Source organism: Erithacus rubecula (genome assembly GCF_903797595.1).
Source record: "Erithacus rubecula genome assembly, chromosome: 29".
Classification (NCBI taxonomy): domain Eukaryota; kingdom Metazoa; phylum Chordata; class Aves; order Passeriformes; family Muscicapidae; genus Erithacus; species Erithacus rubecula.
In genome coordinates this window covers 153067-171475 of record NC_136681.1, presented here as the reverse complement: position 1 = coordinate 171475, position 18409 = coordinate 153067, and the positions used below count along the sequence as shown (strand labels likewise).

Genomic DNA, 18409 nt, shown 5'->3' with positions numbered 1-18409 from the left:
GGAAAATCTCATCCTATCCTGCCTGGAAAAATCCTGCCCAGCTTCCTGAATGTTTCCTGGCTAAATCCACAGCAGAGGATGAAGGAATTTGTTTGCAGGCTCTGATTATTCCCTGCAGGATTGTCCAGGTGAATTCTGGCCTCTTCCCAGAGGAGCTGATCCCACCTTTCAGGAAAGGTTTGTTGTGATGCCAGACCCAACAATCTCTCTGTTTTATTCTGATTTTTAGGGTTCTGAAAGGTTGAAGCAGCAGCCCCCAGCACTGACCCCCTCCTGCCAAAACCCCATGGGGAGGGAAATTTGGGATTTCCAGAAACACACTGAGAGCTGGGACTTGTGGAAACAAGGTTTTTATTAGGTTGTATCACCGAGAAATACAAAATGGTTCAAGTGGTGCCGTGCTGGAGGCAGCTGAGCTGAGGCTGCTGAGCTTTGTACAAAGAAACCAAAAACCTTGTGGGGAGCTTTGCCAAAAAAGGGACAGACTGAGCCCAGAGCAGCCTGCAGGGGTTTGGGCTTTGCTTAAAAAAGGGACAAAGTGAACTCAGAGCAGCCTGCAGGGGTTTGGGCTTTGCTTAAAAAAGGGACAAAGTGAACTCAGAGCAGCCTGCAGGGGTTTGGGCTTTGCTTAAAAAAGGAAAAGTGAACCCAGAGCAGCCTGCAGGGGTTTGAGCTTTGCTTAAAAAAGGACAGACTGAGCCCAGAGCAGGCTGCAGGGGTTTGGGCTTTGCCAAAAACAGGACAAACTGAGCCCAGAGCAGGCTGCAGAGGTTCCAGTGTTTCCCCAAGCCTGGGGAGCAGAGAAAGGTGAGCCAGGTGCAGGGTGGAAGTGTCAGAGCCCTGCTGGAGCGGCTGCAGCCAGCACAGGGTGGGGACAGGAGCACGAGGGAGCCCCTCCAGGTCTGTGCCAGGGCACTGCCAGGTGTGCCAGGAGCTGCCAGAACCTAAAATGCTATGGGAAATGGCCTTGGAGTCTTTGTGGGGTTTGAGTATTTACAGGGGTTGTCCTGTGCCCAGTTCAGACCAGTTTGAACTGTGTGACTGGTCCCAGTTGCAGTGTGGAACTGGTCCAGTGTTTAACTGGTCCCAATTTGCAGTGTTTGACTGGTCCTAGTTGCAATATTGAGCTGGTCCCAGCTGCAGTGCTGAACTGGTGTCCCAGTGCTGCTGGTGTCAGTGTCAGGTCGGTTCTGCTCACAGGAAGGGCCTGGGGGCTCTGGGAGGGAGCAGAACTGAAGGGTTCATCCAGGAAAAACAGGGAGAATGTTGATTTGAGGGGAGTAGTGTTCCTAACACACAGCTGGGCCTGGGCTGTGGGTGGAAAAAAACCCTGTAAAGCCTCAGCCCTGCTGGAAAAATGGCAGAGCCAGCCCCAGCTCAGCTTGCCTGGACCTGAGCTGCTCCTTTCTGGGTGGGAAGAGCCCCTGGGGACCCCCCCAAAATACTGCTGGGTGGAACTGGGGGCGTGGGGCTGGGGTGGGAGCAGAGCCCAAGGGAATCCCTGAATTCCTCAGCCAGGGGATTCTTCCAGAGGGAGAATCCTTAGATTCCCCAGCTAGGGGCTTCCACCAGCCAGGAGATTGCTGCAGGGAGAGAAGGGCTGGAGGAGAGCTGGGGCTGGGAGAGGTCAGGGGTGAGGATGTGGGGTGGGCAACCAAAGGGGTTCACTCAGCCACTGTTCCCATTTCCATGCAAAAAACAGCCTGGATTCCATCAGGAACCATCCCTGGCTCTCTGCAGAAACCATCCTAAATTGAGTCAGAAACCCATTCCTGATTCTCTCAGGAACCAATCCCGACTCCCTGCAGGAGCCAGGGCCCCATTCCCTGCCCCCTTGTCCCCCTTTGTTGCCCTCAAGTGGTAAAACACTTCACCCTGAGCTGCTCTTCCTCCTTCCCTTCCCTCCCTGGGCTCCTCTCCATCCTGTCCTGCCTCTTCTTCATCCCCATCCCAGCTGCTTCCTCTTCATCCCCATCCCAGGAGCTTCCTCTTCTTCATCCCCATCCTGCCCTACCTCCTCCTCCTCTTCATCCTCATCCCATATGCTTCCTCCTCCTCATCCCAGGAGCCTCTTCTTCTTCATCCCCATCCCAGGTACTTCCTCCTCTTCATCCCCATCCTGCTGTTCCTCCTCCTCCCAGCACAGTCAGTTTCCTCCAGCCCCACTGCCACCCCCGGGCTGCCCAGCAGGGTTTGGACCAGCCCTTTTTGCCCCACACCCCCCCAATAACCCCATTCCCTGCCCAGGATGGGGCTCCTAAGAGCAGTCTGGGAGCAGGGATGAGCTCTGCCCATCCCTGTGTGCCCCTCAAACCTCCTCCCACCCCAAAAGCACCCACCAGATCATCCCCCTTTTCCATTGGCACATCCTGGTGCTGCCACAGCCCTGAGCACCTGCAGCTCCTCCAGCCCAGCAGCCACAGCAGGGCCAAAATCACCAATTCCACCATTCTGGGGCCAAAATCACCAATTTTATCTTTCCACAGCCAAAATCAAGAATCCCGAATTTCTGGGCCCAAAATCACCAATTAAACCTTTCCTGAGTCAAAAATCACCTATTTCACCTTTCCTGCACCAAAATCACCAATCCCACATTTCCTGGGACCAACCATTCTGGGGCCAAAATCATGAGTTCTGCTTTTCCTGGGCCAAAATCACCAATTTCACCTTTCTGGGGCCAAATTTAGCAATCCCACCTTCCAGGCCAGAATCACAAATTCCACCTTTCCGGGGCTAAAATCATGTTTTCAGGGTTACAATCACCAATTCCACTTTTCCGGGGCCAAAATCACCAATCCCTCGTGTCTGGTGCCAAAATCACAGATTTCACCTTTTCAGGACCAAAATCACTGATTCTGCCTTTTGGGGGCTAAAATCTGCAATCTCACCTTTTTGGGCTAAAATCACCAATTTCATGTTTCTGGGACTAGAATCACCAATTCCACCTTTCAGGATCAAAATCACCGATCCCACATTTCCTGGGGCCAGAATCACCAGTTCTGCCTTTCTAGGGCCAAAATCACCAGTTTCACCTTTCTGGGGCCAAAATTAGCAATCCCACCTTCCAGGCCAAAATCATGAATTCCACCAAGATCACCAATTCCACCTTTTCAGGGCCAAAATCACCATTTCTGCCTTTCTGGGACTAGAATCACCAATTCTGCCTTTCCGGGGACAAAAATCCCCAATCCCACATTTCCTGGGGCCAGAATCACCAATTCTGCCTTTCTAGGGCCAAAATTAGCAATCTCACCTTCCTGTGCCAAAATCACGAATTCCACCAAGATCACCAATCCCTTTCAGGGCCAAAATCACCAGTTTCACCTTTCTGGGACTAGAATCACCAATTCCACCTTTTCAAGGCCAAAATCATCGATTCCACCTTTCTGGGCCAAAATCACTGTTTCTGCCTTTCTGGGACTAGAATCACCAATTCCACCTTTCTGGGGACAAAAATCACCAATCTCACATTTCCTGGGGCCGGAATCACCAATTCTGCCATTCTAGAGCCAAAATCGCCAGTTTCACCTTTCTGGGGCCAAAATTAGCAATCCCACCTTCCAGGCCAAAATCATGAATTCCACCAAGATCACCAATTCCACCTTTTCAAGGCCAAAATCACTGTTTCTGCCTTTCTGGGACTAGAATCACCAATTCCGCCTTCCTGGGGACAAAAATCACCAATCCCACATTTCCTGGGGCCAGAATCACCAATTCTGCCTTTCTAGGGCCAAAATTAGCAATCTCACCTTCCTGTGCCAAAATCACGAATTCCACCAAGATCACCAATCCCTTTCAGGGCCAAAATCACCAGTTTCACCTTTCTGGGACTAGAATCACCAATTCCACCTTTCCGGAGACAAAAATCACACATTTCCTGGAGCCAGAATAACCGATTCTGCCTTTCCTGGGCCAAAATCACCAGTTTCACATTTCTGGGACTAGAATCACCAATTCCACCTTTTCAAGGCCAAAATCATCGATTCCACCTTTCTGGGCCAAAATCACTGTTTCTGCCTTTCTGGGACTAGAATCACCAATTCCACCTTTCTGGGGACAAAAATCACCAATCTCACATTTCCTGGGGCCGGAATCACCAATTCTGTCGTTCTAGAGCCAAAATCACCAGTTTCACCTTTCTGGGGCCAAAATTAGCAATCCCACCTTCCAGGCCAAAATCATGAATTCCACCAAGATCACCAATTCCACCTTTTCAAGGCCAAAATCACTGTTTCTGCCTTTCTGGGACTAGAATCACCAATTCCGCCTTCCTGGGGACAAAAATCACCAATCCCACATTTCCTGGGGCCAGAATCACCAATTCTGCCTTTCCGGGGACAAAATCACCAGTTTCACCTTTCTGGGGTCAAAATCAGCGATTCCACCTTTTCAGGATCAAAATCACCAATCCCACATTTCCTAGGGCCGGAATCACCAATTCTGCCTTTCCGGGGACAAAAATCACCAATCCCACCTTTCTGGGACTAGAATCACCAACTCCATGTTTCCTGGGACAAAAATCACCAATCCCACATTTCTGGGGCCAAAATCTCCAGTTTCACCTTTCTGGGACTAGAATCACCAATTCCACCTTTACTGGGACAAAAATCACTGATCCCACATTTCCTGGGGCCAGAATCACCAATTCCACCTTTTCGGGGCCCAAATCACCGATCCCACATTTCCTGGGGCCAGAATCACCAATTCCACCTTTTCGGGGCCCAAATCACCGATCTCACATTTCCTGGGGCCAGAATCACCAATTCCACCTTTTCGGGGCCCAAATCACCGATCCCACATTTCCTGGGGCCAGAATCACCAATTCCACCTTTTTGGGACCAAAATCAGCGACCCCACCATTCCGGCCCCGTTTCGCCGCCAGCGGCGTTGCCTTCTCCCAGCGGGAAGGGAGGGGAATTCGGGAGCGCGCGGGGCCGCCGGGGCCTCGTGCGTCCGGCAGAGAGAAATGAACCCAATTTCCTTTATATATATATATGGATACGGCGCTATGGATATATATATATATATATATATAAATGATTGGCTCGGCGGTGCCGCGGGCTATAGCGTGGTCTCGCTGCCCACGTCCCGCGGAGCCTTTTCCGTGTCGCTGTCCTCGTAGTCCGACTCCATCTCGATCTTCACCTGGGGCACGGCACAGATGGGGTTTCGGGAGTAGTTAAAGGCGGGAGACGACGGGCACGAGATCTTCAGGTGCAGGGTGATACTGGGGGGCAGGAGGGGAGAGGGGGGTCAGCAGCCAGGGGGGCTGGCGCTCCCCAAACCCGCCCCGGGAGAGGCTGGTGCCTCAAGAGTTTGAGCTTTTTGTTTGATTTTTCTATATTTTCCATGTATTTTAAAATATGTTTTTCATACCTATTTTTCATATGTATTTTCCACGTATTTTTAATGTACTTTTCATGTGTTTTCATGTATTTTTCATATATTTTAATATTATTTTATTTTTAATATTAATATATTATTCCTATACATTTCTCCTAAATTTTCCATGTATTTTATGTTTTTCATGTTTTCCATATATTTTTAGTATTTTTTATATATTCATATATTATTTCTATATGTTTTTCATATATTCTCCATATATATTCATATCTGGTTTTCACACATTTTTCACATATTTTCCATATATTTTATATATATTTTTTCATATTTTAAATAATTTTTCTATATATTTTAATAAATTTTCATCTATTTTTAATATATTTTTATTTTTTATATAGTCATATATTATTCCTATACATTTTTCATAAATTTTCCATGTATTTTGTTTTTCATGTTTTCCATATATTTTCAGTATTTTTCACATATTCATGTATTATTCCTATATATTTTTTCATATATTCTCCACATATATTCATGTTTTTCATACATTTTTCACATACTTTCCATATATTTTCCATATATTTTCCATATATTATGTATATATATATTACGTATTTTAAAATAAATTTTCTATATATTTTAATATATATTTTCCATATATTTAATATATTTTAAATACATTTTAATATGTATTCCATATATTAATATATTATTTCGATATATTTTTCATGTTTTTCATATATTTTCATCTCTTTTTCATATATATTTGTAATATATTTTTCATATGTTTTTAATATGTTTCATATATTTTTCATATATTCATGTATTTGGCAGACTGTTCACACATGGTTTGATTTTTTGGCATTTTTCCTACCCTTTCTCTTAGCTTTTAGAATAACAAATTAACCCTTTTAATTCCTGTAGGAATTCTGTTTAGTCTGAATGAGAAGAAGCCAGACACGGATATTTTGTTTTCACCCAAATCTCCAAAGGCAAAAAAGCCCCATTGGAACATTTCCAGTGATAAAATCTGTAGAAATTCTGTTCCCCTGAAAACTTCCCTTTAAAAACTTTATTTTATATCGTCATTTTAACACTGTTTGGAAAAGTTTTGTGTTTTATTCCAGGCTACCGCTGAGAAATGAATGAAAATCTGACATTTTCCCATCACTCCGCAGAATTCACGGAGGATATTTCCAAAATTTCAGCATTCAGAGTCTGGAAAATCCCCATGAGCAGAATTTTTGTAGCTCCAACCCCACAGCGGGGATGACACCACCCCAAATCTTGAGGGATGCTGCAAAATCCACCTGGATATTTGGGAATTGCTCAGGAGGATCAGCCGGGAGGATCCCAAATTCCCCCCAGGGATGGGGATGGGGAGGGGGATCCCGGTTACCTGCGATCCATGTCCGAACCGTTCGGGGAGGAGTCAGAACGCAAAGCTCCAGGTGGAGGCCCTCTTTCCTGGGGGGACACGGGGCTGAAACACTCCCCAGGTGACCCCAAAACACCCCCATGGCCCCCACTCCCTGGGGCCAAAATCACTGATCCCAACCTTTCAGTGCCAAAATCACCAGTTTCACCTTTCTGGGGCCAAAATCACTGATCTCACCTTTTTTGGGCCTGAAATCTCCAATCCCACCGTTTTGGGGCCAGAATCACCAATCCTTTCTTTCTGAAGCCAAAGTCACCAATTTCAAATTTTGGGCCCAAAATCAACGATCCCACCTTTCCTGGGCCAAAATCACCAATTCTGGTTTTCAGGGCCAAAAGCACCAATTCTGGTTTTTCAGGGCCAAAATCACCAATTCCAATTTTTCAGGGCCAAAAGCACCAATTCCGGTTTTTCAGGGCCAAAATCACCAATTCCAGTTTTTCAGGGCCAAAATCACCAATTTCAGTTTTTCAGGGCCAAAAGCACCAATTCCACCTTTCTTGGGGCCAGAATCACAGATTCCACCTTTCTGGTGGGAAACTCCTGGGAATTGCTGATTTTGGGGGCGATCAGGGAGAGGAAAGGCCCTGCCAGCCGTGCCAGCCACATCTGAGGATTTAAAACTGAGCCAAAACTCACTGGGGTCCTGGTGCAGCCTGGAATGAACCCCCCCAAATTTATTCCCAGGATTTTTGCTGAAGATGGAACCAAATCTGCTCTTTCCCAAGAGGCTTTTGGAACCAAAATCCCCAACGCAGATAATTTTCACAAACCCCCATCAGCACCAGTGTGGAGGTGGCAAAACCCAGTAGATTCCCGTTGGGTTTTGAGGAAATCTTGGCGATCTCCAGGCTTGGGTTGAGCGGTGCTCTGGCAGCTGCTGCTCTTGCACCGCTCCCCTCCTGGATTTGCCTGGTGGTCTGGAGGGATCCGGGGTGTCCGGGGGGTTAGTGCCGAGCGGAGCCCACGGGAGGGGTTAGGGAGAGGCTCCTGGGCTCGTTACTTACGGCTGAGGCAATGGGGGCCCCCGTTTCGGGGCTGCGCGGGCAGGGGCTCCATGGGGATCTTAATGACTGAGGGAGGTGGGAACTGGGGAAGAAATGGGGAAATTCCTGGTGAAGGCAGCGCCTGGCGGGGCTCTGAGACAGCCTGGAGCTCCCCAAGAGACCCGAAATCTCCAGAGGAGGAGGAGGATTTGCCTTCCTCTTCCCAAATCCCAGGGCGGGAGTTGCCGTGATGAGTGCCGTGCCCTAAACTGGGGAATTTGGTCTCTTCTCCCTGAGAGTTTCCTTTTTTTTTGCTGTGATTTTCCAGCTTCCAGGGCATTCCCTGGAGCCTCCTGCCAGACTCTGAGTCCCTCACTCCATGCAGTGGAACAGCTCCAGGAATCCAAGACCTTCATCCCAAACCCGGAGGTTTCAGTGGGAATTTTCCCTCCCCAGTTCTGGGATGTCCCCACCGTCCCCAGGAGCCCCCCGGTGACCCCACACCCACCTCCTCATCACTGCTGCTGTCGCCTTTGTTGCCTTTTTTCTTCTTCTTCTTGTCATCCTCCTTCTTCTTCTCCTTCTCGGGGATGATGTTGTCAATCCAGGCCAGGTCGTGTTGGGAAAAGACGAAATCCAGGAGCCTCCTCACCAGGATCAGGGCCAAGATCTGGCAGGGAAGAGGTCCAAGAGCATCTCAACCCCACATCTGGTGACCACCAAGCCAAAAATCCCCTAAATCCCAAAAAAAATCCCTTTGGAGCGAGGATGGGATCGCCATGATGAGGAGGATGATAGTGACCATGGTGGGACCACACCAAAAATTCCATTAAATCCCAAAAAAAACCCTTCCAAGGTAGGATGGGATCATCATGATGGGGAAGATGATGGTAGCCATGGTGGGACCACACCAAAAATTCCATTAAATCCTAAAAAAACCCCTTTGGATCAAGGATGGGATCACCATGATGGGGAAGATGATGGCAGCCATGGTGGGACCACACCAAAAATTCCATTCAATCCTAAAAAAACCCCATTCCAAGGTAGGATGGGATCACCATGATGAGGAAGATGATGGTGGCCATGGTGGGATCACACCAAAAATTCTATTAAATCCCATAAAAACCCCTTTGGATCAAGGATGGGATCACCATGACGGGGAAGATGATGGCAGCCACGGTGGATTTGAGGATCCAGAGCACGGCCAGGCAGATGATCTGCACCAGGGTGAAGAGGTGGATGCGGCGCAGCGGGACGTGCCGCAGGAACACGTAGTCAGGCTGGTGCTTGGCTGGCATCAGGAAGAGCTTGCAGCGATCCCAGAACTGCCCAGGGAGGAAGGTCCAAGTTAATCCTCAGCACCACCCCACAGAAAAACCCTCTTTTATTCCCCAAAATGGTGCAAGAGCTTCAGTGATCCCAAAACCACCTGGGGAGGAAGGCCTGGGGTTAATCCTCTGCCCCACCCCATAGGCTGCCCAGGAAAAGCCTCTTTTATTCCCCCCAAAGGGGGAGGGAATTTGCAGGTTTTTGGTGTTTCTCAGAGGGTTTTGGCTATCTGCTGTCCCATGCATGGAAATCTTGGAGTAACAATCTTCCTTTTTGAGCCAGTGTGGGACAGTCTGTAGAGGAGGAGGAGGAGGTGGGGGGAGGAGAGCAAGGATGACGAGGATGAGGACAAGGAGGATGAAGAGGATGAGGAAGAGGAGGAGATGAGGATGAGGAGGAAGATGACAAGAATGATGGAGGATGAGGATAAAGATGAAGACAAGGATGAGAAGGAGGACAAGGATGAGGACAAGGAGGACAAAGAGGATGAGGATGAGAACAGGGAGGAGGACAAAGATGACAAGGATGATGAAGGATGAGGATGAAGACAAGGAGGACAGAGGGCAAGGAGGATGAGGATGAGGATGGGGAGGAGGACAAAAACAAGGACAATGAGGAGGATGGAGGAATGAGGATGAGGAGGAAGGGCACTCACCTGGATGCCGTTCAGCGACGCCACGCCCATGTAGAGGAAGACCCCGTAGAGCACTGGCATGGGAATGTACTGGGAACAGGGAAAAACCACAGCCCTGAGCCCAGGGAGGGCAGCAGCTCCTCCACAGGGCCAGGGCCCAGTACTGGACATCACAAGGACAGGGCAGGATCTGTTTTTTTTATCCCCAGGTCCCCAGATTTCTGCAGGAAGGGGGGATCAGGAATGTTTTACCTTCAGGATTGGAGCCAGGAAAACTGAAATCCCTGTGAGCACGAAGACGATGATGCCGGTCACCCTCTGCTCCCTGGAGTGGGGACAGGAGCAGGATCAGCCCATGCTGGGTTCCCCACCCCAAGGAACCACAGGATCACGAGTGGGAATGGGATTGATCCACTGGGATCATGGATCCAACACCAGACACCCCAAATTCCCACCCTGGGGAGTTCTGGGAGCCCTGCACAGACACCCCGAAATCCAAATGCTCCTGGAGCTCTGGCAGCCTTGGGGCTGTGCCCATTCCCTGGGCAGTGCCCAGCACCCTCTGAGGGCAGAACCTTTCCCAAAACCCATCCCAAACCCCCCAGCCCAGCTCCATCCATTCCCTGGGTGCTGTCCCTGTCACACAGAGCAGGGATCAGAGCTGTCCTTCCTCTCCCCATCCTGAGGAGCCTGGAGCTGGGATCCGTGTCCCTCAGTCTCTCCAGCTGAATGCCCCAAGTGCCCTCGGCCACTCCTCGTGTGGCCCCTCCAGACCCTTCCCCACCCTTGTGTCCCTCTGGACACTCTCCAATAATTTATTTTCTTTTTAACATTGCATCAACCAAAACTAGGTGAGTTTTGCGTTTTCTGAGGCCACCCCAGCCAGAGCAAAGCAGAGCAGGACAATCCCTTCCTGCCCCTGCTGTCCCCAGGACAGGACAATCCCTCCCTGTCCCTGCTGCCCACAGGACAGGACAATCCCTCCCTGCCCCTGCTGTCCCCAGGACAGGGATGTCCCCCCAGCTCCAGGACACTGCTCAGACCCTCCGTGGCCCCCCCAGGACTCACCTGACCCCCAGGAACTGGGGCTGCTCCCCCGGGGCGCTGGTCTCCGTCTCCATCTTGAGGCTGTCGATGTGGGCGATGGAGATGACGGTGGCGGCCACGTACCAGGGCAGCCCCATGAAGGAGCACACGGCCATCAGGATGCCCACCCAGAACAGGTCCAGGTGGTACCCAGCTGCTTTCTGCAACACAGCACAGGGGGTACTGTGGGGTCACCCCCAGCCCAGCACCATGGGGTGCCCCCCAGGCTCCCCCCAAGGCCAGCGGCAGGGCCTCGGTGTACCCTGAACAGCCTTGGGGCACAAGGTGTCACCCCAAAGCACCCCACATGGACATGGGACATCTGGTGTCACCCCAAAGCACCCAGTGTCATCCTGATGTTCCCCACACTAGTATGGGGCACCTGGTGTCACCCCAAAGCACCTGTTGTCACCCTGATGAACCCCACACAAAAACTGGGCACCCTGTGGGGGATCCTGGGGTGCCCTGGGTGCTGTGGGGGATTCTGAGGTTCCTTGGATGCTGTGGGGAATCCTGGGGTTCCCTGGGTGGTCTGGGGGATCCTGGGGTGCTCTGGGGGATCCTGGGATGCTCTGGGTGCTGTGGGGGTTCCTGTGTGCTGTGGGAGATCCTGGGATGAACTATGTGCTGTGGGGGATCCCTGTGTGCTGTGGGGGATCCTGGGTGCTGTGGGGGATCCCCCGGGGGTCTCACCCTTAGCTTGTGCTCCTTCCTGTTGACGATGACGGCCGTGATCTGCTGGTCCATGAAGATGAGGATGGTGACGAGCAGGGCGGGCAGGGCGCTGGCCAGGTACACCCACCATGGGTTCTTCCCGAAGGGGAACACGAACCAGCCCCGGTCCACGCGGGTGGGCTGGGGAGGACAACGGGGTCAGAACCTCGGGAACCCAGCACGGGTTGGGAAAACCCAAGGGATGGAGTCTGGGGATGATTCTGTCCCCCCATCCCAGATCTATCCAAAATCCCACACCCCAAATCACCCTCAAACCACCCCCAAATCCTTGTTGGGACCCTCACAGGGATCACCATTGGGATCCTCATTGGAATTCCCACTGGGATCACCATTGGGATCCTCAAGGAGATCCTCATTGGGATCACCATTGGAATTCTCATTGGAATTCCCACTGGGATCACCATTGGGATCCTCATGGGGATTCTCATTGGGATCACCATTGGGATTCTCATTGGGATCACCGTTGGAATTCTCATTGGAATTCCCACTGGGATCACCATTGGGATCCTCAAGGACATCCTCATTGGGATCACCATTGGAATTCTCATTGGAATTCCCACTGGGATCACCATTGGGATTCTCATTGGGATCACCGTTGGAATTCTCATTGGAATTCCCACTGGGATCACCATTGGGATCCTCAAGGAGATCCTCATTGGGATCACCATTGGAATTCTCATTGGAATTCCCACTGGGATCACCATTGGGATCCTCATGGGGATTCTCATTGGGATCACCATTGGGATTCTCATTGGGATCACCGTTGGAATTCTCATCGGAATTCCCACTGGGATCACCATTGGGATCACCATTGAGATCCTCATTGGGATTCTCATGGGGATCCTCAATGAGATCCTCATTGGGATCACCATTGGGATCCTCATGGGGATTCTCATTGGGATCACCATTGGGATTCTCATTGGGATCACCATTGGGATTCTCATTGGAATTCCCACTGGGATCACCATTGGGATCCTCAAGGACATCTTCATTGGGATCACCATTGGGATTCTCATCGGAATTCCCACTGGGATCACCACTGGGATCACCATTGAGATCCTCATTGGGATTCTCATTGGGATCCTCAATTAGATCCTCATTGGGATCCTCATTGGGATCACCATTGAGATCCTCATTGGAATTCCCATTGGGATCACCGTTGGGATCCTCACTGGAATTCCCATTGGGATCACCGTTGGGATCCTCATTGGGTTCCTCATTGAAATCCTCATTGGGATCACCATTGGAATCCTCACTGGGATCCTCATTGGGATTTTCATTGGGATCCTCACTGAGATTCTCATCGGGATCCCCATTGGAATCCTCGTTGAGATCACCACTGAGATCCTCATTGGGATTCTTATTGGGATCCCCACTGAGATCCTCATTGGGATTCTTATTGGGATCACCACTGAGATCCTCATTGGGATTCTCATTGAGATCCTCATTGGAATCCCCACTGGGATCCCCATGTCACCCCCTGGATGGGGGAGGAGAAATCCTTCTGGAATGGGGTTTTATGGATTTTGGAGGTTTTTACCTTAAAATCGGTGGGCACTTGGAGCTTTGGGGTGTTGAGTCCAAAAAGCACATCCAGCCCCACAAACATTAGTATGGACATAAAGATTGAGAAATCACTAATGAGCTTACGGAGCTGCCAGAGAGAAGGGGAGAGAGAAAAACGGGAGGAAAAATGACAAAAAGGGAGGAAAACGACAAAAAAGGAGGGAAAACCAAACAAAAAAAAAAAAGGAAAAACAACAAAAAAGGGGGAAAAAGAGGGAAAAATAGAGGAAAAACAACAAGAAAAGAAAACAAGAAAAGAAGGAAAAACAACAAGAGAGGGGAAAAAAGGAGGAAATATGTAAAGGAGGAAAAACAATTAAAAGGGGGGGGGATTAACAAAAAGGGGAGGAAAAACAAGAAAAAAAGGGAGGGAAAACAACAAAAGGGAGGGCAAACAACAAAAAAAGGAGGGAAAACAAAAAAAGGAGGAAAACCAATGAAGAATAGGGAAAAAGGAGGGGAAACAGTGAATAAAGGAGGAAAACAAATAAAAAGAGGAAGAAAAACAACAAAAAAAGGTAAAACAAAAAAGAGGGGGGGAAAGAAAAAAAACAAAAAGGAAAAACAGCAACAAAGAGGAGAAAAAATAATAAATAGAGAGGGAAATTAACAAAAAAGGGAGAGAAAACAAGAAAAGGGAGAGGAAACAATAAAAAGGGAGGAAAATTACCAAAAAAAGAAGGAAAACAGAAAAATGAGGGAAAGAAAGGGGGAGGAAAAAGGAAAAAAAGGGGGGGGAGGGGTAAAAATGTCAGAAAAACAACAAAAAAAAGGAGAATAATAAATAGGGGGATGAATCCCAACCAAAAACAGAGAAAAAAGCAACAAAAAAGGAGGGAAAGCAACAAAAAGAGAGAGGAAAGAAAGTCAGAAAATTAGAATATTGTTAGAAAAGACAAAGTAGCTTTTCAGAAGGTGCCTGGAGCTGCGGCATTCCTAAAAAATCCTGGAGAGGAGCTGGAAAAAGAGCGTGGGAGGGGAGAGGAGAGGGGAGGAGGCCGAACCTTGATGATACTGGGGATGTGGAGTTTGGGGGTGTCCAGTCCAAAACAGGCATCCACTCCACAGAAGATCAGGATGGAGAAGACATTGGAAAAATCAGCAATGAAAGCCCTGACCTGGAGGCAAGACAGGGAAACAGGGTTGGAATGGGAATTAACGGGGTGGGAAAGGGAATTAATGGGGTGGGAAGGGGATTAATGGGATGGGAAGGGGATTAATGGGGTGGGAAGGGGATTAATGGGGTGGGAAGGGGATTAATGGGGTGGAAAGGGAACCAATGGGGTAGGAAGAGAATGAATGGGGTGGGAAGATTAATGGGGTGGAAAGGGAATCAATGGGGTGAGGAGGGAATTAACAGGATTGGTAAGTGAATTAAAGGGGTAGGAAGAGGATTAATGGGGTGGGAAGGGGATTAATGGGTGGAAAGGGAATCAGTGGGGTAGGAAGAGGATTAATGGGGTGGGAAGGGAATAAACAGGGTGGGGAGGGAATTAACGGGATTGGTAAGTGAATTAACGGGGTGGGAAGAGGATTAATAGGGTGGAAAGGGGAATTAATGAGGTAGAAAAGGGTATTGATGGGATTGGAAGGGAATTAACAGGATGGGAGAGGAATTAATTAATTAAATTAATTTTAAGGGCATTAATGGGGTTGGGAAGGGAATCAGTGAGGTGGGAAGGGGAATTACTGGAGTGGGAAGAGGATTAATGGAGTGGGAAAGGAATTGACAGGGTGGGAAGGGAATTGGGTTTGCTCCTCCTTTGGGTCTTTCCAGCTCCGCTCAGCCACAGATAACCTGGGAACAAAATCCCTGAAATCCACATTTCCTCACCTTTCCTCCACCAGGTGAGGGGTTACTGGGATTGGGAGAGCCAAGGGGGAGAATCCTGGAATGCTTTGGCTTGGATGGAATCTCAGTCCCCATGAGGCCACCCCTGCCATGGCACAGACAATTCCCACTGTCCCAAGCTCCATCCAGTCTGGCCTTGGGCACTTCCAGGGATCCAGGGGCAGCCACAGCTGCTCTGGGAATTCCATCCAGCCCCTCCCACCCTCATTCCATCCCAAATCCCATTGCAATTTCCCCTTTCCCAGTGGGAGCCATTCCCTGTGTCCTGTCCCTCCACCCCTTGTCCCCAGTCCCTCTCCAGCTGTCTTGGAGCCCCTTCAGGCCCTGCAAGGGGCTCTGAGCTCTCCCTGGATCCTTCTCCTCTCCAGGTGAACATTCCCAGCTCTCCCAGCCCAGCCCCAGCAGCTCCACACCCTCCAGGTGAGGTCCCAGCTCTGCAGGTGGGGTCTCACCTGAGTGGGGCTCAGGGGCAGAATCCCCCCAGAGCTGGGGGTCAGCCCAGGGCACCTCTGGGGTCTTGTCCAGCCTCTCAGCCACCCCCAAATCCCTCTCTCAGACTGGATCCATCCCAGGGGCACCTCCAGCACTCGGAATGCTCAAACCCCATGAGATCCCCTGGAGCTTGTCCAGACCCCTCTGGACGTCCCCATCCTTCAGGATTGTCCCTTGGTGTCACCTGCAAACCTCCCGAGGGTTCCCTTGACCAATCTGTTTCCATGACTAATGAGCACATTAATTAACTCTGGTCCCAAGAGGGACCCCTGGACATCACTGGTCACTGATGGCCATCGGGCTCTGGGCCAGTGGCCACTGACCTGGGGATGGGCTCATCCCTCCCATTCCCCACCCATCATCCCACAAATTCCTCATCCATTGCATGTCCATCCATTAATTGTCCACTCTTTCATTGTCCACCCTTTAACTGTCCACCATTAACCCAACTCCATTTTGGACAGGAGGATGTCATCAACAGCCTCACAGAATTCCAAAAATCAGAAACCTCGGGGAGGATCCCAATTGTGGCCAAAACCTCCTGAAAACAGCAGTTTATCTTCCTGGAGTTTCTTTGCCTCCACCAAAAACTCAGCTCCCTTTTTCCCTCATTTTTGGGAAAGGGGTTGGCAGAACCTGATTCTTTCCTTACCTTGGTGGGGAAATAGCGGCTGAATTTGAATTTTTTCAGGGTCAGGGTCATGGAGTAGGTGCCGAAGAAGAGGATGAAGGACATGAGGGCCAGGTCAGGCACGAATTTGCAGGATTTTCCCACCAAGCTGCCACCGTATTTGAGACATTCCTTCTTACTCAGCTGGGTCCAGTCCAGAGCTGTGAGGTTGATAGCATTGGACTGGCGAGAGACCCCCAAAAAAGCAAAATTAGCAAAATTTGAAATCATTGTGGCATGCAGGGAAAGGGGGAATTCCAGCTCAAATAAAACAAAATTGGCATTTTTAAGGTGCAGAATGGAAAGAGAGGGGAATTTCTTGTACAAACCCCCAAATTTACACTTTAAGGGATTGCATTGTGCAAGAAAAGGGAAATTTCCTGTCCAACTCCCAAATTTGTACTTTAAGGAATTACATTGTGCAAGAAAAGGGAAATTTCACAACCAGATTGAGCAAAATCTGTATTTTTAGCAACTGCAGCTTGCAACAAAAGGAAATTTCCTTGTCAAATCCCAAAGAAGAGCAGTTTGAGCTGTTTAAGCATGCAAGGAAAGGCAAATTTCCAGAGCTGCTGCCACATGAAAATCGAGAGCTGGTATAAATTTTGGGGGGGAAAGCGTGGATTTGGTGCTGCTGGGAACCCAGCCCAGCCCAAATTTGAGTTTCCATCACTCTGAGCTGGCCCATCCTGCTCCCTGGGTGCTGAAATCCCTCAGATCCACCCTCCTCAATCCCAAATTTCCCACTGGGATGAGCAGATCCCATTTCTTACCAGAGAAACGTTAGTGGTGTTCGGTGCCACTGGAGCTGAAGCATCGAACAAGGTCGCGTTGGCTGCGGGAAAGGAGTCGGTTATTGAGGTTTTGGGGCTGGAACTGAACTTTTGGGCATTCACACCAGCTGGGCTTCACCTGCTGAGCCCGGCAGGGATCGGCATCCCGGGAATTTTGGGGGAAATCCCCCTTTTCTATCCCCGCAGCGACTTCTCCCTGATTAATCCCACGCGCCGGGGAGGACGCGGCGGCTCCCGCGGTGGCCGGGGCCAGAGGGAATTTTTTAGGAGCTTCCCAGTTCCTAAAATTTCCAGCAGCTTCCTAGGGAAGCCACCAGGAGTGGGGTGGACTTAAAACCACGGGGGTGCAAGGCTGGGAAAGCAGCCTGGGGTTTTTTGGTTTTTTTGGAGAGGCGGCATCCAAATCATGCTCAATTTGCCTTTTTAAAAATTATTATTAATTTTTTAAAATATTGTTTGGGGTGTTTTGGTGTCATCGGTGCAAAATTCCGTCTTTTCGAGCCCCCGGCACCTTCTCCTCCTCGGCTCTTCAGTCGATGCAGCTCCTCAGCTCCGGGAGCACCCCCGGTTTCTCTCGGGGTGCCCCTAAAAGAGGGAATTCAGGAATTCGGGAATTCCGGCACCGCTTTGCCACGCCCCTCTTCCATCCTCTTCGCCAAGCGGGAATTTCGGCCGCCGCCTCCATCCCCGGCGCCGGGGATTAATGAAGGAGAAGTTGGGTTAGGACAGAGACCCCAAAACTGCCGGGACCAAGCTCTGGGGAACAAAGTCAGCCCTAAAAACATCAGCTTTGTTCTCATTTCTCTCTTCCACAACTTTTTCTTTCTCTGTGAACCCTGTTTTGGGATTTCTACACCTTTAAAGGGCGGCACGGCACCGGTGGGATTAAAGAGAGGAGCCCTAAGGGCTCTACACAAACCTTTTTAGAGAGAGAGAAAAGTCAAATACATGGGAAAAAAAAATAACAAGAGAACCCCCCCTTGGGGGGAGAGTATCAAATATTAAAATAGTTTTAATATTTAGAAGGCGATACTCACTTGAGATTGAAATCAGCCCCAATTGATGTGTGCAGCAGAGACAAATATGGGACAAATCAGTTATAATAATCAAAAATCAGCATGGATTAAAAAAAGGGAATTAAAAAAAATTAAGGATGGAGGGGGGAAATAAACATAATTTCTAGGGGAATTTTAAATCTGGTGTGGACACGGCTGCCTTGAGCAGCCAGGGTGAGGAGGGGGATCGGGAATTGGGGTGCAGGTGCCTCACGGCTGCTCGGGGTTTGCTGGGATGGGGGCTTGGAGAAGGGGGAGACCTCCCTGGAGGCTGGAGGCTCCTCCCGCGGGAGCCGCTGGGATCCCGGGGTGCTCACGGTTCCGTTCGGGAATTCCAGCTCCGGGGGTTCTGGTTTGGGAAGAGCTGGGTTGGTTCCAGGTGCTGCTCTGGGGTCCCGGCGGGATCGTGGTGCTCATGGAGGGGTGGAT

General features: G+C 49.8%; 2 protein-coding genes across 3 annotated transcripts in view; one reads left to right on the top strand and one right to left on the bottom strand.

Moving 5' to 3' along the window:
- Nucleotides 1-18409, top strand: part of TACR1 (tachykinin receptor 1) — a 124561-nt gene that overhangs the window by 15655 nt on the left and 90497 nt on the right. The window lies entirely within an intron of this gene.
- SLC4A5 (solute carrier family 4 member 5) overlaps nt 5024-18409 on the bottom strand; it is a 43712-nt gene continuing 30326 nt past the window's right edge. The window contains exons 16-26 of the mRNA XM_079328854.1: nt 16905-16966; nt 16114-16314; nt 14122-14235; nt 11510-11671; nt 10799-10977; nt 9983-10055; nt 9752-9820; nt 8919-9092; nt 8276-8437; nt 6743-6810; nt 5024-5227 (exon numbers count right to left, since the gene is read on the bottom strand). Coding sequence (XP_079184980.1) covers nt 5062-5227; nt 6743-6810; nt 8276-8437; nt 8919-9092; nt 9752-9820; nt 9983-10055; nt 10799-10977; nt 11510-11671; nt 14122-14235; nt 16114-16314; nt 16905-16966 — 1430 coding nt within the window. The 3' untranslated portion in view covers nt 5024-5061. The remainder of the gene's footprint in view (nt 5228-6742; nt 6811-8275; nt 8438-8918; nt 9093-9751; nt 9821-9982; nt 10056-10798; nt 10978-11509; nt 11672-14121; nt 14236-16113; nt 16315-16904; nt 16967-18409) is intronic.